Source organism: Ciconia boyciana, chromosome 7 (assembly GCF_034638445.1).
Source record: "Ciconia boyciana chromosome 7, ASM3463844v1, whole genome shotgun sequence".
In the NCBI taxonomy this organism is placed as follows: domain Eukaryota; kingdom Metazoa; phylum Chordata; class Aves; order Ciconiiformes; family Ciconiidae; genus Ciconia; species Ciconia boyciana.
The window spans coordinates 2,213,150-2,235,818 of record NC_132940.1 but is presented as its reverse complement, the minus strand read 5'-3'; the positions used below and the strand labels follow the sequence as shown (position 1 = coordinate 2,235,818).

The window sequence follows — 22,669 nt, the reverse complement described above, 5'->3', positions numbered from 1 at the left end:
TTAAGGAACAAATAAAAGGCATCAGCAAATGTACACACTACCCGCAAAGTCCTGCGGGCAGTTTCTTGGGTTTGGGTCTTTCTTTTTTAACGTTATTTATGAATTACACCTGGCAAGGGAATAAGGAACATTTTGGAGGATTCATTTGAAGCATAATATTAATATTGCATTCTTATTTATATTCCTTCTATCCACAGGATTGAAAAAACGTACAAGGAAGGCCTTTGGTATACGCAAGAAAGAAAAGGATACTGATTCCACGTAAGTCGATGAGATATAAACCACATTAATATATAATGATGCTGGGGAGAAGTTGATGCCAGTGTGCCGGGGCAGGAAGGAAGCCGGTGCATCGCAGGCATTTGTCATCCTTGGATCAAGTCTTGTAATAGCAAATACATTTAAGCCCTTTCCCCGTGTCCATCCAGTGGCCATCAAATACGGTATTTTCCCGGTGGCGCTGCGGAGATAATAAAGCCGGTTCGCCATGTGTTTGCAATTTACGGTGACAGTTAGCGGTGATCAGAAGAAAATTGCTCCTCTGAGAGTTTCAGCAGATTAATCTCTGCCCAAACTACTGATTTGCCCGTCTGCTTGGATATTTTTAGATGCAAATTCAGTTTAAAGAGATGCCCGTGCAGGGCTGTGTGGCTGGGGCAGGCTCGGGACGGTGAGGGTGCGCAGGGCTCGTGGGGCGCGCGCTCCTTCGGCTTTGCCGCGAGAGATGCTTTTGCTTCCCGGGAAAACATCTGGCGGGCATTCTCCCCACATCTGGCAGGGGATGCTGTGCACGGGTCTGCACTGCTCAGTGCCACTGGCAGGGCACCGAGCCCAGCGCAGGGAGGGCTCTCGGCTGCCGCTGATGTGGCTTTGCGGGGGATGTCCCAAAGCAGGGTGGCAAAGGAGCCTGTCCCGCCCGTGTGCCGGGGACGGAGCGGGCGAAAGGCAGCGGGGACCCCGCTCCTGCGCCTGCAGCATCGTCCAGGTGCTTAGTGTCCGGCACAGCAAAAACCCTATAGGTTTTTTCTTTTTTTAATTTGTTTTCCTGAGCTATTTTATTTCGGTGGCGGTTGGTGAGGTTTCCCGTGCAAAGGGGGACAGCCGCCGCAGCTCTGCGGGTCTGGCCACGCTCCCGGGGCCACGTTGAGCCCGGATGCACCGGCACCTGCGGGGCTTTGCCCGCTGCAAAAGGGGGCCCAAAAATATGGGGGGGACGTGGAGTGTACCCCCAGAGGGCTGTGCAGCACCGAGCTGTTGTCCTGCTGGCAGAGGGGGGCTTGTCACCAGGAATGGTGGCTGTCCTTCCACCGGCCAGGCAGGCTGCGGAACAGCCAGGACCTCCTGCTCCAGCCGTGTACGGCTTCATTTATAATTTATCAGAAGGATGGGCAGGAAACGGGCTGCTTCACATCTTCCTCTTCTGCTCATGGCGAATCGATGGAGCCACGTCTAGGTCCTGCCTTTAGCCCGCTCCGTGATTTCCATGCTTGCTTGCAGCAGCCTGCTCTTCCTAGAGGCTGAGGAAGCTGGTGGCACACGGAGATAACGAATCCCGGGGCGTTCGTGATGGTAACGAGCTCGCGGAAAGGTCACTGTGGCGGAGATGTGGCAATTAGCAAGCAGCAGTGATTAGCACGTCGCAGGGTCACGTCGCAGTCATGGCCCCGAACGGCTTTAAGTGCTCCCCAAATGTGGGAAACGTGGCAGCAGAGGGGGTCTTTGCTACTTCCCAAAAATTGCGGAAATATTTGTGCAAAGAGGTTAAATGCAAGCTAAGAGAGACGGGAGGCAGACACGCGTGAACCGGAGAAGTTCAATGGAAGGCGTTGGTCTCTGCTAAACCAGAGCCGGACGGGCAGCAGCTCCCTGCGGGGTTTTGCTGATGCCCTGAGTCAGACGTTAACTTGTGGCAAATCTCTGGCAACGCATAAAACTTGGGAGTGTGTGGGAGGTGGAGGAGCCCGTCTGGTTTTTCGTAAGCATATTTGTCTTTTCACTAAATAACTCGGCATCCTTAGACAGCGTTTAAATGTGGCTGCTGAGCCTGCCGCACCGTTTGCTGTGACCGAGGGCCAAATCCCGTAAGCGGCTGGGGATTAGGATCTCTGAGGAGTCTCATCAATTTTCAAATCCTTTCGAAAGAGAAGTGACTGTGCTTCTGGCAGAAGAAAAAAATCTCTGAATTACTCTATATGTCATTTTTATTGTCTTCTGCAAGGGGATGCCCACCCAGGGTAGGGCTGTGGCCGTGGGATGGGTGCAAGGAGGAGCCAGAAAGTGCGGTCATCGGCAGGAGCACTTTACTTACTAATAAACACAAAATTTATCATTAATCGATAAATACAAACGTATCAATAACACGAGAGCACCGGCACCAAGACCCTTGGGCGGGTTTCACAAGGAGCGCGTGGCAGGTAATTCAGATGCGCTGACAATTTCATAATTAACCCCGTTGCTGCTGTAGATTCATTAAGAAAACCATTTCCACAATTAACCGGGCAGGGGTGCAGGAAGACGTCTGGAGCTAACACGGCTGCCTTTCTTTCTGTTCTTTGCAGAGGGTCGCCAGACAGGGACGGCATCGTAAGTATTGCACGGACCCCGTCCCGCTTTCTTCCCCTGCCGCGGCCCCTTAAATGCGAATTCCTCCATCAGCCGCCATCAGCATTTTGCGAACAGTCTCTTCCTTTCTGTTTAATATAGAAAATAAATTTCAGTAGGAAGCGAGCTGTTGAAAATAATGACACATTCCAGGTTTTCTACAAAATTAACATAAAGAAAATAACAATAGAGAAACACCTGCCGAGCGCCGTGGGCAGAGGGACCGGGTGTCCTGCTAAAACCCCCAGCTCCGCATCCTCGTTTCTGCTCCCACTAATTGGCTTGGGTCAGATTTGCTGTACAATTAGTTAAGGGAAAATTGCCAGAACAGCTGTTTCCAATACCTATTTTTATTTTCTATATTCAACTGAAAATAAGGAGATACTTGGTTTTGAATTATTGCTGCTTTTATTTGTGGTGTTAGATAGAAATGCCCCCGCTAGATGTGGGTAGTAGACGGACCACATCTCCTTTAGCCATTTGATTTCAAGTTTCCAGAAAAGTATGTTGGGTTCAGACTGGGACTGTGCTGGTCGTTATTTCTTGAGCAAATTCAGACATTAGAAGCTCACCTTTAAAATAAAAACGAGACACCCTCGGGAGGCTCGGCAGGGGGAGCGGTGCTGGGATGTCTTTACAAAGCCATACAAAAATCGGGGTGCCGAATTGGTCCTTTAGAGAGATCACTTTTTTTTTCACATCTGACCCAAGATCCTTGGCTTTGGGCTCGCCCTGTGTTCGTAAGCCACTTGTTAAGAAATAGCAATTTAAAAAAAAAAAAAAAAAGCCTGCAGCTCAGCGCTTTAACCAAGGCTCTATTCAGCAGTCATAAATAAAATGCAAGGAGCAGCCCGGAGCCGTTCCCTCCACCGGCAGAAGTGCGTGGGCAGCCTCTTCTTGCCAGGCATGGGTGCGGGGACCTTGGGGGAGCTTGGGTGCCCTCTCAATCGGGCTCCTATTCTTGATTTTTTTTCCCGGTGCCTTGCTGTTTAAGCTCGGTGCAGGGCAGGACAGGGTCTCCAGTGCTCCAGCAAGCTGAAGGATGCAGAAATGCAATTTGGGGGGGGGATAATGAAGCTGCTGAATGTATTGGAGGCAGGGGAATTGGAGCATGGAGACATTTAGTATAACTCTTCCTCCTACAACGTGTTCTCACATAACACTTGCAGCCACCGGCGTGGCCAAGAGGCAAATCCTCTGACTGCTGCATAGAGCCCCGTTACCCGCCCCCAGTAAAAACCACGCTTACTCCTAACGGAGCCGCAGCTGAGCCCTCCTTTTCTTATAAAACCGTGCAGTGTGTTTGCTGATTCCTTGTAACTTATTTTTGTGTGTTTAAAAAAAAAAAACAAACCAACCAACAAACCCAACCAACCACCCAATACTTTAACCCTTTTTCTGCCAAACCCCAATCCCTTCCAGCCGCCCAGCCCTCATCCCAATGAGCCACCTTGCAATAGCAAACCCGAGAGTGTGCGTGAAGGAGGAAAAAAAAATTCGGTAAGGAAAACAGCTCGGTTTACAGCTATGAAAGGGTTGTTAAAAACAGTGAGTCATTTTCGTTTTGAAATCCAGAACACAGGAAAACGCCATTTAGGTTCCGTCAGGTGGATGTATACGAGTTGAATAGAAACGGCGTTAAATACAAAATGGACTGGGGGAAAAGCAGAAGTCCCACATAACGGCACCCAGAGCCTGATTTTTCACCCTTGTGCCGCTAACGAGGCTGCTCTGTCCTCGGGCAGCACCGTGAGGAGCGTCGGGTGAAACGTGGAGGAGGGGGGTGCCGGCGGCCTGATCCAGCCGCCGTGCTGCTGCTGCCCCGGGCCGGCGCCTTGCGTTAGACCCTCGCAGGGTGCTGGGGCGGGGGGTGCTACCTCTGGCAGCTGAAGGGAACCGGATTGTCTAATTTAGGTGCCCAAAACTGAGAACCCAGCCTAACTTCAGTCCCCCCGAGCTGGCCTTGCAGCACTGCTCGCTGGCCGCGGTGGCCAACGGGAGCTTTGGGCGTTTTTTGGCTGCCCAGAGCAGACCAGCAAAGGGGTCCCACAGGCAATGGATGCCCAAAGCCTCCTTCCAAACCAGACCCCCCTGGGTCCGAAGCAGCAATAACCTCTGTGTGTGTGTGTTGGTGTGTCGTGACGTGTACTAACGCAGCATCCCAGCTGGGTTAGCCCGGACGCCTCTCGCTGCTGCAACCCAGCTTCACCGCACAGCGAAGGAACGACACCCGGCTTGCTCTGCAGGCCGTTTGGCTACTGAATAAGAGAAACCGAATCCTTCTTCCAGCGTGTTCTGGGGAAGGTGTTTATCTCCCGATAAATAACGGTGCTACCTGTGCTCAAGGGGCACCGGCAGCCCCCGCCGCCGCCAGCTCTCCCCGTGGGCTGGAACACCGCAGCACCCGGAGAAATGGCCATTTCATTTCTCTTCCTTAAGAAATGTTCTATGTTCAAAACCAGCCTCTGGTGTGGAAGACCTTCCAGAAACGGGAAATACTGTTGTGTATCACTGACGTGCACGTGCGGAGCTGCTCTCTGCAGCGCCTGCCCAGGCAGCCGTGGGGTCCCCCTGCCCAGTGGCATCCTAGCCGTGTCCATGCACGCGTATAAGGCACGCTGCGTTCTCCTCATTTCCTTAATTTAAAACTTGGAAATTTTCTTTTCCAATGTGTTGCAGAAGAAAACGAATGGAGCCCCGAATGGATTTTATGCGGAGATCGACTGGGACAGATACGTAAGTGTCCCAAGGAGCCTCCCCTCCATCCAGCACCCGTGCAGCTCCCGACGGGGCACCCGGGCTTGCTCCCATGCCACCGTTTTGGCTTTCTGGGTGGCTGTTTTGGGTGGTGTCCAGGTGTTAGCTGTGTCTAGATAGGTATTTTGTATCTGCATGTTAATTAAATAGCGTAAAACTGCCCAGACGCTGGGTGGCTCTGATGCCTGATGCTCTGCAGGTGAGGAGAGCAGTGCCCGGGCCCGCGGGACGTTGCGGTTACCCCGAGAAAACCCTGGCTTGCAACCAAACGTTGCAAAAAACTTTCCGCAAAAATTGAGCATTGCAAAATTTTACCTGTGAAATTTTACCTGTGAAAGGCGAGGCTGGGTGCTCAGCCCCTGCTAAACGCCCCAGCGGGTGCCGTGCCAGGGCACGGGTGCTGCTTGCTCTGGGCAGCCCCAGGGCTACCAGTGGGCTTGGGCTGCCCGGGGCTTTGCTGGATGTTGCTTCCTGCAGGAGACAAGAGCTGCTCCAGCTTTCCAGGAACAGAATGAACATTCCTAATTCTTTGGGGTTTTTTGTACCCTATTCAGAATTCACCTGAGCTCGATGAGGAGGGATACAGCATCCGACCCGAGGAACCAGGCTATATCCTTTATCGTTGGCTTTGCCTCTCGGTTTACAAACCGTAAGATGAGCTGGGGTTCACCGGCAGGCCACTGTCGATTTTTATTTATTTTTTATTATTATTATTAATTTTCCCTTTCTATTTCCCTTTTGAGCTGTCGCTCCAAAGCTAAAACTGGCTCCCAGGGGGAATTACCCGAGGCAGTAGAGCAGAAGGCGGTTTTCATTGCCGTGAAATGAGGAGGGAGGCGTGAGCAGTGCGGGGAGCACCCCGGTGGGGTGCCCCGCGGAGACCCCCGTGCCCCATCCCATCGGCGGCGGGCGCAGGCTGCTGGCGGCACGGGTGCTGGCGGCACGGTGCTTCGCCACTGCTGATGCTGGTTCGGGGCGGAAATGTGAAAGCACAATGAGCAAAGATCGATTTGCAGCTCCCATAATGGGCCCCGCTAAGGGGTGAGGAGACTCTGATGGCCAGGGTCCGTGCACGTGCCGGGTTTGTACGATTTAAGCCGCCTCCTCGCAGCTGGAGGAGGGTAAGTGGAAAAGCACAATTTCTTCCTCTCCTGCCACTGAAAAATGCCGGCTCGCTATGGGTGATGGGCCAGGACGGTCCCGATGGGGAGGAAACACGGACACTGATGCAAATCACTGCTGGGCTAAACCAGGGCTGGCTTTATCGCTGCGAGCTTTACGGTTGGACTCGATGATCCTAAAGGTCTTTTCCAACCTATAGGGTTCTGTGATTCTGAGCACCAGGTCCCACATCCTCTGCCCGCACGCGGATAAAGCCGTGAAGCATCCCAGCAGCGACAGGCATGGCAGGAGGATTTGCCCTGCACGCTCCTCCTGCCCCGGGGTGCTGGGGATAAGCGTTTTGAAAACACCTAATTCCCACTCTTCAGGGAGGCTTGAGCCTTTGAATGCCAAGGCTCTGCCCTCGCAGCAGCAGGAAACCTTCTTTAACTGTGCTCTACCTACCAAAGGAAAGCACTTCTACTCCTCGAGCGAATCCGAAGAGGAAGAGGAGGCGCACAAGAAGTTCAACATTAAGATCAAGCCTTTGCAGGCTAAAGACATCCTGAAGAGCGCGGCGACGGTGGACGAGCTGAAGGCATCGATAGGCAACATTGCGCTTTCTCCATCTCCCGTGGTGAGTCCTCCGTGTTTCCGTCTCTTCCCCCCGGTCGCAAAAGCAGTGATGCTCCGCAGGGCTCGTCCCGAGCGAGCGGGGGGGGCTCCTCCTGAGGTGCCGATGGTTAAGTTCACGTTTATGTCCTAATTTGTAGGGTCTCGTCTATATAGAGGCAATAATGTGACTGTAAGGAGATCTCAGATGTATTGTGGTGATGTTTCCAGTTCAAAATGTCTTAAAAAATTCCCTTTCCTGCTCATAAAACAGGGCAAGTGAGATCAGAATATACTATTCCCTTATTTTTCCCCTTTTTCCTCATTTTTCAATGTGGTCATCGTTCAAGACATAAATCGGATGGGTCTTGCCCTGATTCCCAGGACGGGGAAAGCATCTGTGGGGTTTTCCACACCGCTGCTATGGGATGTTAGAGGGACATTTCTTACCCAGGGCTCCTGGAAGGAAAGGGCTCGTCTCCTGAGTCCCTCCCAGTATAAATACCATCACCCTCTGGTTTTCCCAAGGCTTGTCAAGATTTCTGTCGTCTCATCCCAATCTGTTCAGCCGCAAAAAGATTTGATTTTTGTCTTTCAGTGGGCTGTAGTGTCTTTTCAGATGAAGCTTTTATGGTTTATAAATAGCCTGTATCTGAAGTGTGAATGGATCTCAAACTCTAAGCAAAGAGGAAATAAAATTACTGCGTTTTATTTCTTCTTTCCAAACCAACACAACGTCACCGATTTTAATGAAAGCCTCTGGGACAAGTCACTGTCCTTGGAAATACTGAGTCCCTCCGGCACGGCTCTGCTTCCGCCGATGCTTGCTCCCTTTTAGCGACGTGCGCTTCTGGATGCTTTTTGCACTGTGGCCAGGGAGTTTCTGGCTGTTAGCATTCAAGGGTTAGAAACTGCCGTCGGCTATTTTGGGAAGCACAAAAAAAAAGAAAAAAAAGAGGAAAAAAAGAAAAGAAAAGAGGGGAAAAAAGCCCTAAACCAACACCTCACACACACCCCCCCCCAGCCCCCCAATTCAGCAAAAGGGCAGGGGAGAGTTTTGGAGACTGGAAATTATTTTTCAAATAGGTGGATAATTTTGATCGAAAGTAAAAAAAAAAACCCAACAGAATTTCTTATTGCGAACACAGGCTAATTTGGTTTTGCAAAGCGATGGCCGCAGCAGTTTGGTGCACACACGTGTGTACGTATATAATGTAGGAGCCGACATTCTTTTGGGAGGAGAGAGGAAATAGTGCAACATCTTAAAAATGGGATAGAGAAAGCACTACGAATTTATTTCGGGGGCCAAGTCTGTATTTGGTGTCTTCTCCTTCCCTCGTGGCTTTTATTTCTGCATCCCTTGCTGGCAGCAGGCCCCTGCCCCGGGGGTTTGCTGCCCGTCCCGGGTGCCGGTGGCTCTGGCACAGCCGCGGCAGAGGTGGGGAGGAGCTGCTCATTGATTCTGTACCGCAGCCTGCCGTGCAGGGATTTCAGAGATCCCAGCCAAAAATATAAAGCAATGTTGGCTCTAGCAATAAATAAAGATCTATTAAGAGATTATCGAACGGTTACGCTCGGCTCCTAGCAGTCCAAAGTTCCCTGATTATTTTTATTCTTATTGATGAAATACTCGAATAGTTTTGCACCGGTATACAAGGATTAGGCTGCTGTGGCCAGCAGTTCTTCCGCACCTCGCCTTTTCCGAGAAAACAAAACCCCGCAAAACGTGCATTTTGCTAGATACGATTCTGTGTCTCCTCGTCTCCGTGGTGCGTTTTCCTGCCGAGGTCGGGGGGAGTTTTGCCGTCGGTTAGGAAGGATTTAGCCCCTGGTAGCACGCCTGCGTGCGTTAGCGTGGTGCGGTCCGAAGCCTGCCTTTTGGGTCAGGGCACTCCGTGCTTTGCTCGGGGGAAATGGCTGTCCCCGCCGCCGGCAGAGCACAGCCCGGGGCTGGAGCCGATGCCTCCCTGCAAAGCAGTGCAGACGTGCTCTGCTCAGCCCAAAGGGCTCGGGGAAAAGCCCTGCGCAGGTTGAACAGAAGGAGCCGTGCTGCTTCCCCGTGTCGGGATCCAAAATCCGGCGTACGGAGCCAAAGGGCGCAGATGGGGAGGTGAACGGTGCCGCTGCCGAGCGGCCGGGCGCTCCCGGCATGCCGGGTCCTGGCAAGCGGCGCTGGCCCCGCTGACCGGGAAAGTACCGGTGCCCCGGGCAGGAGCGGGCTGAAGGAGCTCTGCATCCGTGGAGTTCCGTGCTTGGCCGTCCGCATCCCTGCCCTTGTCCTGGGCTCGTCTCCTCTCCAAAACCAGCTGCAAAGCCCTGCTCCGGCACCCCGGCCCTCCTGTGCACCGGCCTCTCCTGGGAGAGAGCAGCGGGATGGGAGATGCCGCGTCCACAGGCACCGTCCTCCCCATCCCTCTGGGGCGTAAATTATGGTGCCTGAACTTGAAGACAAGAAGAAAACTGGAGATGCTGTTGCAAAGTGGGGTCAGCTGCCTTCTCGGAAGCCCAGAAGCTCAGGGCTCATTTCTTGAGAAGAAGTACGGCGATGGTGGTACGACCGGCCCGTGCCACGTACCGTACCGGCAACAGCCCGGCATCTTCAGCCCTCCCACCCTCTTCCCTGCTCCTTCCTGCCGCCAGCTCCTGCCCGCTTCGCTCTTCGTGCCACAGAAAACTCAGCCCCAGGAGCGGGGGCTTTGTGGTGGTCTGAAAAAATAGTCAGGGGGCAAAGCTGGTCGGTAATAGCCTGAAATTGAAGCACTTGGGGGTAAAATCGCGCCCGTGCCTTTCCTCTCATACGGACCCTCCCAAGAAATGGAAGAGGTTGGGAAATGGCCCGTCTATAGCTCGCAGGGCCCGCTACCGACACAGCACGTGGATCCTTTCCGTAAGACGGCTCAGGTGCAGGGTTTATTTCGATGTGCTCGCTCTCACTCCTACCTTCTGTCTGAGTGCCGGGCAGCCTGGCTGGGTGCGCGCACGGCTCGCTCTGCTCTGTGTGACAGTTATACACCCGATGCCGCTGGTCGTAATGCAAATCTTTTATTTCTGTGTTATCCCTTTATAGAAAATATCTTATATTCTCATTTTCTTTTTTTTTTTTTTATTTTTCTGCATTCTTTTAGAGGAAAAGTCCGGTAAGAAATACAGTTTTTTATCTCTCATAATTTTTTAACACAGTCTGGTGTTCTCTTGTTTGCACGGTCCCTGTTTTGCATGTCTCTGGAGCTGAAATGTAAAATGCAAATAACAAATCCTCCCATTTCAGAAGGCATGATGTCTATTATTTTCCTTCTCCCTTGATTTAATTTAGAGCACTTTCAAATAGAGCTAGGGGCTGTCTTTGCTTTGAACGTACCTAGTCTGGGGGTATGGTTTGGGTGAAAAAGCCGGGGGTTTCGGACAAGATGTATAAGGACGCAGTTGGAGCTGGGCGTGTTTTGCATCCGTCACCGCACATCAGAAGGTACGAGAGCAGAAAAACCCCTCGGCGGCTGCTGATCTCTGGTGCCAGGGTATGCAGTGGTGATGCCTTCCCCAGCAGGACTGGGCTTCAGACTGTTCTGAGCCCCAGGGGGGGAAACCCCCCTGCTCCTCGGGGCTGGGCTTCCCTCTGGGGTCCCTCCGGACGCTGCTCTCCGCCTGCCCGGTGACCGCCAGCCCGCGGGAGCAGGCGTGGGGCTCCCCGCAAGGGGTGCCGGGGCCGGGGGCTGCGTGGAGGAGGAAGCCCACCCGGCGCTGTGGCCCGAGAGCCGTGCCGGAGGGATGCGATGGGGGACGTGGGGCGCTGACCTGTCCCTCTCTGACCAGGTCTCTCTTCTCTCTTCCTTCTCGCTGACCGCAGCGGCGCAGCCCGGTAAGCATCTGTGCTCGCTGCTTCTGCCCCTGCTGCTCCGGGAACGGGGGCGCTGGGGGGGCCTGAATCGGTGCTGGGGCTACGTGGTGAGCGCAGAGGAAGGGGTGCCGGTGCCCTTAGCCACCCCGTTGTGTGACCCCACATGAAGGTGGGACCTTGTCCCCCCGGGCAATGCGAAGGAGTCCCGGATGATGGTCATCCTGACGGCTCGCACTGCATCCTTGCAAACCCCCGGAGACCCTGCCCTTGGCGCAGGCAGCGCTCGCCGTCCCGGGGTACCCTCACCGCCGGTCCCCCTCCGGTGCGGCTCCCGCTCCCCTCTCTGCCGTGCAGCCCCAGCCCCTGCGGTCTGGGAGGGGTTTGGCTTTTGCTGCCTGCGGGCCCGTGCGTGCTGTGCGGCGGGAGCAAGGGTTTCGATTGCTGGAAAGAGGGGATGTGGCTTAGATCAATTTGCAGCCCGTCAAACACGAGGATTTTGGTTTTACGCCGCTTCCGATGGGGCGAGGGTGGCAGCGACGCCCGTCAGCCGCTCGCAGTCGGGACGGCCGTAAGGCAGCGCTGCCAGGTGATGGCTTTACGTGGCTCAAAATCCTCTCGGAAGGGTTTTTCTGCTCCTCGTAGGCTGGGAGCAAACGGGATTTCACAACGCACACGTGCAGCTGGGCATGTTTCGGCCACGTACAGTAAATATCACCCTGGAAAGGCAATTCCTGCCACATCTGCTGGGCTGCTTTGCTCCTGCTGTGTCCCTCCTTGGGTGACAATTGCCATGCGCCCTGTGCATTCCGCTTACCTCGTGTGTTTCTAATTCCAGGGGACGATTAAAAGGAATTTATCCAGTAAGTATGTTCTGCAGCCTTCAAGAACAGTTATGGCAGGGTGGTGATGGCGGTGGTATTTTGGGGAGGGGAAAAACAAAACAAAACAAAAAAAAGGGAGGAGGTTAGGTTTGCTTTAAAGTGGTCCTGGCAGAAATGATGGCACCCAAATGTTTTCCGTAAAGAAGGCCATATGGGGCATCCCTGGGGTACCCTATAGAAACAGTGCAGCTCCCTGCTCTAGCTTTCTACAGAAATAAAATCTGAATTAATAAACCAGACCTTTTACTGCCAGCACCTCCATAGCAGGCGTGGGACGGGACACGTGCCGTGCCGGTGGCACGGCTGGTGTGAGCCCTCCTGCCGACGCCGCGTGCCGGTGGGCTGGGGGTGATGCTCGGGGGCGGGCGGGGGCACGGCTCTAACCCCGCGCTCTCCGTCCTGTGCCGCAGGTGAGGAGATCGCCCGGCCCCGGCGTTCCACGCCGACGCTGGACCCCGCCAGGTCAGTACGGAGCCCATCGGTATCGTTATCCAACACAGCTACGTTCGGGCACGTCATCCTGATGTGGTTTTTTAAACATTTTGATGGGCAATTGCACGTTTACACTGTTGCTCAAAGGGAAGCATCTGTTTTCACCTCTGGATTTTGATCCTTTTTCATGTATACCTGGATAGGTCAACCCCAGAATAGCACGGCAAACTTACTGCCACACAGATATTGCCATCGCCTAGCTGAGCTACCCGACCGTGGCTCATCAAAGACACCGCCGCGGAAACGTCACTTTTATACCTTTTTAGACTCGTGAGACAGCCAAACGTTTTGTGTTGGGTGTTTAAATAAGCTGAGTAAATGCTCCGTGCCGCTGGATGCAGGAGGCACGGCGAGCTTTGGGCCCAGGGGCTCTTTGCTCAGATGCTGTGTGAGTCCCCGAGAAGGGAGCGGAGGTGCCCGGGCGGCGATGGCAGATCCCCCAGCGCGCGGCCGGACAAAACCGGGGGGAATTGAGGCGCCGATGGCAGCGGCACCCCTGGTTTCGGACGCAGGGCATCCGTGCTCGCTTTCCCACCGGAGCAGCAAGGACATCCGCTGCTGGAAGCCACCTCCAGCCCGATCGATCGGGAGAGCTGGCAAATATTGATTTGGGACAGCAAACAGGCTGGTTGGTACGGAGCGAAGCCGAATCTCACCAGGAGCGTGCCCTCTGCAGCTGCAGGGTTTTACTCAAGGTGCGTTGGACCTGAGCGTGGTCCAGACCTTGACTTTTTTTTTCCCTTTTCCGTGCAGTCTGCGTAGCTCTGACTAATCCTGGAGCAATCCCCAGGGCCTCAGCGACCGCTCGGGCACCACAGGGTTTGCACCGTAGTGCTATGGCCAGTGCTACCGCTCTCCTTTCCTTTTTTTCTCTGCCTGAAACCGTGCCTTTTGCCAGGTGCTCGTTAGTCTAGAACATAAATACTCTCTGAAAATATACGTATTGGTGCTCAAACACCAGGTCTGAGTACAAACCTGACCCTCACGGTGTTCCTCCGCGCTTGTCTCGTCCCGCAGCAAGAAAGCCACGGAGGACCCCGCCGCGCTGGCGCCGCTCTTCGGGCCCCCGCTGGAGTCGGCGTTCGAGGAGCAGAAGCTGGACGGTGGGTTGGGGGACGCGGGCGACGTCCCCTGGCCGTGCTGCGCCCTGGGGACGGCTGGCAGCACCCAGCTCTGCCAGCGAGCAGGGCAGCCCTGGCGACCAAGCCCCCGGCCCTCCTCCGCGAGGAGGGAAAAACCCCAAATTAAAGCAGAAGGCGCCGGGCGGGGAGTTGCGTTACAGGCGGCGTGGGGTTGGGGTTATACGGAAACAGAGCGAGCGTTTAAGCCAGTGAATTGTGTGGTCTTGGGGCGGATCCTGACAGAGAGCAGGTAACGAATATTAAAAATACTGACTTGCAAAGGAACCCCCCGTTTTGCCTGTTTAGCAGGCTCTGCCGGTGCGTGTTTAACGGCAGCCGCTGTTAGCTTCTGGCACCGCGGCAGCATTTCGGCATCACGCTCATTCAATTGCAGGAGGATATGGACGGGGCTGTCTGGCAACGCTCGCCAGCTCCCCGTGCCCGTGAAGATGTCCTCTCCGTAATGCCATCTTTTCCCAGAAACAGCGTTCCCCGGACAGGAGTATAGAGACACTTTGCTCCCCCCCCCCCCAAGCATTTTTTTATTATTATTATTTTTTTAAAGCTTTCCCCAGGCACATCGATCTTGCGAGGCTTGTTCTCCCCAAAGAACAAACCCATTCACCCGCCGGAGCGGTTTGTTCCCGGAGAGATCTCCTCCTCCCGGGGACGGCCGGCTCTGCCCGGCTCTCACGAAATGGCCGCTGCCGCTTGTAGCCTCGTTACGCCTTGTAATTAAGGACTCCGGTTAATTCTCTTAATCAAAGCTATGTTTGCATGCAGTTCTTGACACGTAAGTCAAGAAAAATAGTGCAAAAAGTTTAAATGAGATATAGAAGAGGGGTTTTTTTTCCCCTATGACCTGTGTGAATATAATTGGATCTTTTCATTTTAATACCTGTTTTTTTCTGTGTATCCTAAAATTCCAGGCAATTTCTGCAATCAATGCAACGTTTCACTTAATGTAATAAGCCTCCAAATACGTAAAGGGCATTGTTTTGTTTGTCAAGCAGCATGAGTGTCAAACTAATTGCGTGACCTGTTTAAAAACCAGGCAAACTTGTAATTATCTAACATTACAGAAAAGCCCCTGTCTTTAATTAATGAGAGCTTTCTGTCACTATTTAGTTTCTTCTCTTTCCAAGCCTCAGATGAACGCGTCTCATCTGTGTGTGTTGGTATTTGTAAGAGAATAGTTTTATCAATGCCCTTGCATGTGTGTGTATTTATTTTTGATTTTTTTTGTTTTTTCAGCTACTCTAGATCAGCCTGAGATATGGGGTTCGGTCCAGCCCGTCACCGCAAGCGTAGAGTCCCCAAAGCTACCGAGACCTTTTCCAACTGGAAGTAAGTGACCGTGCAGGTTATCAACCGAAAATAATGGCTATATACAGAAATCAAATCTTTTACTTTGCCTCATCCAGACGCCTGTACTGTGAAAATCTGTCAGATTTTAATCCCGTAGCAAGTCAGAGGGGTTTTTCTGGCCCTGGCTTGACTCTAGCTGCAGTGCATTAGGGTGGAGGAAAGCCGGGGTTTGATAAGGGATGGGATGGATGGCACCCAGCACCGGAGAGACGATCTTCGTCCTCCCCGGGGAAATGCGCTTCTGCTGGCCTGCGCTCGATTTGCAAGGAGAAGATCCGTGCAAAATCTACAAAATCCTACGTCTCCGGCCGGGGCAAATGGCCTGCATGGAGCCAGCGGTTAAACCCGCCCTGCCCTCGGAGGCGAGGAGCTCCTGATCATTCGTGTTAATGAATTCCCGAAGGCTCGGAAGTACCCGTTTGTCCGGGCTCACGTAAGGAAGGGCAACGCAGCCCCGAATCCCTGGGTTTCGCTGTGGCTTCGCCCGGAGCAGCGGGGGGAACCGCAGCCTTTCCTCCTCCCTAGCTGCAAAGCCTGCCTTTCCTTATCCCCTCCCCTCCTTTTTCCCCTTACTAGCCATCGGCACGCCTATCGCGTGCCAAACCCGCCCCGGTGCCGCCGGCTGGCTGGTGCCGAGGCCAAGGCAACCTCTGGCCACGTCTCAAGCTTGCAAGCGGGCTGTGACACTTGCGGCTGAAATGGTTGCTTAATGGTGCCGAGCCGCATCCAGAGCAGGCACGGTGCCTTCCCACGGGGATGCTATTTACACCGGCCTTGCAAAAACGCCCCTGCAAAGCCGCGCTGGGTTAATTGCCCTCGGCGTTCCTCCTCCCGTATGCGCTTCCCAGATCCGTGCGGGATGGGCACATGAGAAACGCAGAGGCAGATACGTGCCTCAGAGGTTACAGGTTTTAATTAAAATGTTAATTTGGGTTTTGAAACACGAGTACGATCTAAGATTTAAAAACAGGGGGGAGGAAAAAAAAAAACAACACCCAAACCGAAAAACCTAAAACTCAACTGAAAAACCTAAAACCCAACCAAAAAGGCCACCGGCGATTGCTTGTCACGCAGCGAAACGCTGTAAACCCCCGAGCTGCGGGGATGCTCCTGCTCGCCCAGCCGTCATCCCAGGGCCGTGCCGCCGCCTGCTCCGCGCGCCGGCAGCACGCTGCCCGATCCCCCTTTTCCCAGCAAAGCCGTGCACGTTCCCGAACACGCTGCCGCTGACTTTTTCCCTCTCTCCGCTCTGTTCTGCAGCACCTCCACCGCTCCCACCGAAAAACATCCCGGCCACGCCGCCGCGCACCGGCTCTCCTCTGACGGTGGGAATAGGTAAAAGCTCGGCGCCGCGCCTCCTCGCGCGTGCCGTCGCACAGCCCCGGTAGACTGATCCAGAGCCCACGGGGGCTGCGCTGGGGGGGTCGGGTCCCCGTGGCCGCGTTTTGGACGCGGGTTTAGCCCTCGTGCATCCTCTTTCCCTTGCATTCGTGGTGCTTCAGCGGATGCCGCAGTCAGGGCGATGCTTTAGAAGCGGTGCAAAGATGCCTTTGACTCCCGAGCCTGGGTTGCCAGGGTGAAATTAATGCTCTCTTCTCCCCCCGCCTTTGATATCGGTCGCTTTTAGAAATGAAATGCAACGCTAACCTTGAAGTCCTGCCCAAAATTGGGAATAACTAGAGCGCTGTTACTGCCTGGAGCGGCACTGGACAGGCCATGCTTATGAAATAACGGGGCATGCGGCACCTGCCTGTGTCGGGGGGCTGCTCCGGCCCCCCCAAACTCCTCCTGCTGTCAGGGAAGGTGGGAAAAGCCCCGCACCCCGGTCAGGCAGCCCGGGGCCGGCAGCGGGGGATGCGGAGGGGCAGGGGAGGGAGAATGAAGCGGTTCCTGGAGTAAAGGACAGCCTGAAGGAAGGGATTGAAAGCCGTCGCTGAATGCAGCCGGAGGCCATAATGCACTTATAAGCGTATAATTCATGTTGCTGGCAGGGCCCTGTCTGCGGGAGCTGCAGGTTTTGAGGAAGGGCGGGCAGTGCCCGGTCGTTGGACCGGGACGCTGTAGGACACACGCGTACAGAGCACCTCGGGGCGTTATTAACGTCGCCACGAAGGAATCCCCTGCTCTGAGCCCGCTGCTCTACCCATCAATATTTCGTCCATGCTCCCATATCTTGATTTTTCTATTTATCTAAGCAGCCAGCCTGGCAGAGCGTCCACCTCCATACGTAGATTCATCCACACGAGCAAATGCAACGCCAGCCCCGTGCGATGGTTTACTTGCTGGGGTCTGGCTTGCTGCACCCTTCAGCCTGTGCATCAAGTAAAGCAAGCGGCGGAGGTCTATTTAATTTTTTTTTTTTTGCTGTTTTAGCAAAACTATATCTTATCCCCTAAATGCAGAACGGCAGACGGCTCCCCCAGACGCAGGCACGGGGGTGGGATGCCGACACGAGGAGCGCGGCGGGCGCGTTAGTTTTAGCGGCGTGCACGGGGCTGTAGCGGGGCCACGGGCTCCTGGGCCAGCCTGGCCCTGCGGCCCCGTCCTCGCCCCGTCCTCGCCCCGTCCCCCCCTGCAGCCTGTGCAAAAGGCACCTCGGGGCAGCCTTCCTGGCCTCGTGAGCTGCCAGCTGCCCCGGGCCCAGCCCTCAGGGATGAGAAACGCAAGCAAACGGGGCACGAAAGGAAGGACGGAGGATCTCCCTCCTCTGGACGTGCTACGTTTTGCTGATGAATCCCGTCCGCGTGTTGGTTAGGAAGTCAGACGTGAACATTGATGTGTGGTAGCTCCGTTAGTGAGCAGAGCCCTCAAATACCCTTATCTGCCGCTGCTTGCAACTGAAATACATACACCCTGCCGCCTTCCCTGTCCTGCCTGCCCAGCACCGGCTCCTGAGAGCTATCTTTAAATATATATATTTATTTGTTTGTGCTTATAAGTATACATAGTGGAGCGTGCAAGAGAGCTGAGCGCATAAATTTAATATCTGCTGATAATTCAGAGTGATGATAACGACGTAACGATGTTATTTAAGGCTGAGAGCCAGCCGTAAGGTTTGGGAGGATAGGGGACTGTTGTGTGTGAAGCGATGGAGGAGGAGGAGGGCTTGGCTCGTGGTGCACGCTCGCTCTCGTGCAGTGTATGCATTTCAGCCCAGCGTGGTTCGTTACGCGTTGCACGTGACCTGACGTAGAAACCTTCTCGCACGTGAATTATATTCCCCGGCAGCTTATAAGAAAACACGCTTTTAAAGCATCTCCTCTAGAAAGTAGCTGACATAGAGCCCTGTAGAGAATAGCGTGACTGCAGCGCTCTCGGTTAATGCTAAGTGTAAAATAAACTACTTTGACCACAGGAGGGGACCAGACAGCAGCAGAGCTCAAAAGTGACAAACTTCCGTCCATCAATGACTTGGACAGCATTTTTGGCCCCGTGCTATCCCCCAAGTCTGCTGCTGTTAACGCGGAAGACAAGTGGGTCAATTTTTCTGATCAATCCCCGGAAACCGCGACTCCGGAGTTGCTGCCCCGGGAAAAAGCGGGGTCCCCGCCAGCAGCAGCCGGCAGCCTGGCCGATGCTCCAGCGGCCGAGCCCTCCCGCCCGCTCCCCTCACCGCTCCACCTGGAAGAGGTTCACAAGAAGGTTTCTGAGCAGCCCCACCTCAAGGATGATAACTTGGAGCCGGCCGCCTCGCCCAAAGATTTTGGGCCGGGACAAAGAGCGACCCCGCCTCCCCCTCCGCCGCCCACCTACCGCACGGTGGTCTCCTCACCCGGACCGGGCGCCAGCAGCGGCACGGGAAGCACCAGCGGTACGTCCCATGGCGTTGGGTGTGCTTCGGTGTGGCCGTGACCGCATCCGCCGTCCCCTCCCGCCTGGTTGTGCCTGTGCCCGGCGCCCGCGCTCCCACCCCGCCGTCTTGTGCTTCCACGTCCGGCGTCTGCCCTTGGCCTCCTGTGTCCTCTCCCCCGCTCCTTGCTGCGTGTCTGATGGGCAGATGGGTCTGACAGCCTTTCCCCAAAGCTCCCGCGAGCCGCCCTTCCCACCTCTGCTATGCACATAACCCCCCGATGCGAAATTTGGCATAGGATCGCCCTTGCTGCAGCTCCGTCCTCAGTAGGCTTCAGAGTGAATATAGGCGGAAACGTTTCAGGCAAATAATCTGAGCAGGCCTCAGAACCCAGGGGGCTTTAAATCTGTTGCAGACAGACAGGTGACCGCATGCCATCACCCCAGCTGGGAAGTGGCACGGGTCCGAACGGCGCTTGGTCCCTCTCGCCTGCGCGAGCGTGGATGCGCAGCCGGGTCTGGAGAACCTCTTACAAGGGCAGAACCTGATAGGTGTGTCTGGCGTGTGCTGGCTGCCTGGCTTCACCTGCTTAATTATAAATGTCTGCGTGCCCATGAGGGCAAACGAGCTCGTCAGAGGTCAGCTTACCCAGGCTCTCCCACAGCGCTTGAGAAGGTGCAACCTGACCGTGTTATTTTAGAGGCCGACCCCAGGGCACGCGCTGTACCGGTGCAGCCCTGATGTGCCAATCCTCGTCTCCGCGTGCTGCCGTCCTGCATCCACGAGGAATTATTTTTGAGAGCTTTACCCCCGCAGAGCCTTGCAGACCCCTCCGCCCGCGCAGGCAGTGGTGGGAGATGATGGGCGCGTTGGGCCAGCCGCTCCCAAGCTCCGTGCCCCACTGAGCTTGAAAGCCATCTGCTTTGGGGGTTTGCCACAGCGGGGGGGTTTGGGGGGAACGTCCCCCCGCGCGTGGCTGTTGCTGCGAGAGTGGCTTCGCTTCGGTGGCGGTGGCTTTTCCATGCCGGGTGGGTGAGCGGGGGTCTGCAGCATCCAGCTGCCCGTGGCGCTGGTTGGAGCCGGGACTTCTCCGGGAGATCGGCAGCAGGGAACAGCAAGCTTCTTCCTACGCCCCTCTCCGCCCCGATGACAACTGAGCAAGTGCCTTGCGTGAGCGGAGATGCGCGGGGTGGGGACGTGCCGGTGGCTCCGCGCGTGGGGATGGATGGAGACCCCCCGCTCAGCGAGGCAGCGCTGCCTGTTGGGGAAGAGCCATGGCGAAGAGACAGAAATTACCTCCTGCCTCAGTTCAGCGGGCTGCAAAGCACCCTGACACCTCCGCCTTACCCAGCCCAGCGAGCTGTAAAAATGCAGAGCACTGAAATACGCACACAAAAATCATGCAAATCTTCAGAAAGCTGGGGGGTGCAGATCTGGCACCCTTCCCGCTCCTGCCCTCTCCGCTTTTCCGAGGTCCCCCGAGCCGCTTCCGGCTTTCGGATGCCGCGGAGCCGAGCCACCCCCGGCCACCCTCCTGCCTTCGTATCCCATGGGAGCCCAGGCTCGTGGGTGCCGCTGAGGCAGGGCTGGGGACCGGCACCCCAGCAGCCTTCTGCTTTCACGCTGATTTACAACGTGCTTGCCACAGTTTGTTGTTGTAGAAAATAGCTAGAGATACATCGGTCTCCCAGGGACCTTAAATACCTGAAGAATAAACCTCCCTGGATGAAAGCTGATGTCTGGCAGGGCTTTGGCTAGCTGGTGGCCGCTCCTGAGCCGTGGCAAAATGCACCCCCGAAGCCTCTGCGACCCTCGTTCAGTCCTGCGAGTTTACTTTCCCTGAATAATGCCTATTTTGTCAGGCTTTTATTGGGATAAGGAAGGAAAAATTCAAACTTTGGTTCCCAAATTAGGCTTCTAAATAAAAACGGCTTGAATTTCGGAGGTGCGCAAATGAACGGCCAGGATCTACTCTCTTTAAACAAGCCCATCTCTCTTCTTACCCTCCTGTCTCTTACCCCTCAGTCTCCTTTCTATCGATCTAGCTTTGATATTTCCTTAATCTGAGCTACCACCCCAAAAAGTTAGTAAACTGATTCTCTCGTAAGCGGGAAAAATAAAGCGAAAGGCAACACCGTATCGTCACCGTGAGCAAAACACGCCACTCTGCAGATCGTAACGCGCTGCCGGGCTCCATGGAGACCGGTAGCAAACGCCAGCTCAGCCGTCCTGCAAATGGGCTCTGCATCCCCCCGCTCCTGCCTCGGTGCAATCTCCGACCGCTCTGTACGGCACCGCTTATTGCTGAACTTGCCCCGGAAGGAATTTCTGTACGTGGAGACAAATAGTCTGCTGGGTATCCTCTTAAGTTTCTGTTAAAATTGGTATTTGATTGCAAAAAGTCCCCCTTCGCAGCAAGGCAGCGGCCGCTGGGGACCACATGAACCCTGATGCCAGCACCCTCTTGTTCTCTGAAACTTTTCCAGAGGGCTGGGAAATGCTGCGTGCCCCCAGCAAATCGGATAACCTTGCTCTTCCACCCTTCCTCTCCTTCTCTCGGACAAAGCTTTGCCCCTCTCACCAGGACCCTCTCATTCCCACGGTGAGGGACCGACCCGCTCACCGGCTCTGCCGTCCCGGGAGCTGGTGGAGCCCCGGGAGCCGTGGCACCAGCGCTAGCTGCTGCAGGGGTTAAACTCCTTCTCGGCACATCATTTTTCTCCTGCCTACGTGGCTGGTTTTCAGGTTAAAGCCATAAGATTCCTCCGATCACAATTTTGCTCAGCGCTCCTGGCCGAGGGAGCTGGGTACCCAGCGCAGGTGGGCGGCCCCCGTGAGAAACTCAGCATCGGGAGTCCCGAAAAGCTTCGTCTCCTGTGCAAAGCTGCTGGTGCGGAGCCGTGGTCGAGGGGAGCTTGTGCAGGGTGGGCACCCGCGCCGGCTCCGGGGGGAGAAGCCTTTGCTGGGACGAGTTTATCAGCCTTTGCTTTGAGATGGGGCACGGGGCTCGGGGGGGCAGCCGTAGGGGGCAGCCATAGGGGCCAGCCTGCGGCGCGCTCACGGCTCCCGTTTGTTGCAGGTTCCTCATCCCCGGCTCGCCCCGGCACGCCGTTGGCCACCTGCGGCACGCCACCGCCACCGCCGCCCCGGCCGCCCTCGCGGCCCAAGCTGCCCCCTGGCAAGCCCACCGTCGCCGACGTGGTACGTTCACGGCCGCGAGCGGGAGCGTGGCGTGCACGGGGGGACGCGCGCGCAGGGGGCGGTGGGTCCGCGTTTGCGGTCCGGTGAGACGGATTAACGGAGCGGAGCAAGTCATTAAGAGCAAGTAACCAGCGAGGGCTGCCTGGGCTGTTTGGAGTTTTCTATAATTTGTTCATGGAGACAAATCACACGGGGGAAAGCGGCTGCGAACGCCTCCTGCTCTGCCTGCCGGCGCAGCCCGGCCGTGCCAACCACGGGCGAGCGGTGGTGCGCAGTTAGGGTAAAGGCAGAAAATGGGCGTGAAAAGAGACCGTGCCCGTGGGAAGGGTCTGGCCATGCCTGGCCTCCTGGGGGTAAAGCAGCGCAGATCCGGCCGTCCCGGGAAGGGCGTCTGGCTGGAAGGGGTGCCCGGCAAGCAGTGGTGGGGCTCCCCACTGCTGCACCGCGCCGGCTGGGCTGCCGGGTTCTGCCCCATCACCCCGAGCCGCTTCAGGTAAGTTGTAGAGAATTTTTGGATTGATGTTATGGATATAAAATTATCCCTAAAGGATCTGTAAGGACCCAGTGAGCGGCTCTCGAGTGAGCTGGCACGTGGCGGGTACCGCAGCCTTCCCGATGCCGGGTGCATTAAATCCATCCCGTGGCCGCTGGAGCTCCCGTCCTCGGTGCGGATGGGGACTTCAAACACCCAGGCCCACAAGATGGTGGGAATCGTCTGCCGTTTTCCTAGGTCCAGCCTAAAACACCATTGGCACTAAAAGAACTGAAGTTGCTCAGTTTTGCACGAACCCAGCGGGGCTGCCCCGGGTGCCAGCAGAGCCGGCTGGCCTGGAGGTACACAGGGTTATGGCTTCAGGCAAAAGCTTCGGTTTGTTTGATGCAAATGTCGCTGTGCGTATTTTCTTTAACC

General features: G+C 55.4%; 1 protein-coding gene across 1 annotated transcript in view; it reads left to right on the top strand.

Moving 5' to 3' along the window:
- SGIP1 (SH3GL interacting endocytic adaptor 1) overlaps positions 1 to 22,669 on the top strand; it is a 57,468-nt gene that overhangs the window by 19,484 nt on the left and 15,315 nt on the right. Inside the window, exons 3-15 of the mRNA XM_072868106.1 lie at positions 198 to 261; positions 2,559 to 2,583; positions 4,024 to 4,101; positions 5,281 to 5,337; positions 5,913 to 5,967; positions 6,921 to 7,096; positions 11,742 to 11,766; positions 12,198 to 12,249; positions 13,297 to 13,382; positions 14,655 to 14,747; positions 16,029 to 16,103; positions 18,124 to 18,579; positions 21,638 to 21,759. Of these exons, the coding sequence (XP_072724207.1) occupies positions 198 to 261; positions 2,559 to 2,583; positions 4,024 to 4,101; positions 5,281 to 5,337; positions 5,913 to 5,967; positions 6,921 to 7,096; positions 11,742 to 11,766; positions 12,198 to 12,249; positions 13,297 to 13,382; positions 14,655 to 14,747; positions 16,029 to 16,103; positions 18,124 to 18,579; positions 21,638 to 21,759 (1,364 nt within the window). The remainder of the gene's footprint in view (positions 1 to 197; positions 262 to 2,558; positions 2,584 to 4,023; positions 4,102 to 5,280; positions 5,338 to 5,912; positions 5,968 to 6,920; positions 7,097 to 11,741; positions 11,767 to 12,197; positions 12,250 to 13,296; positions 13,383 to 14,654; positions 14,748 to 16,028; positions 16,104 to 18,123; positions 18,580 to 21,637; positions 21,760 to 22,669) is intronic.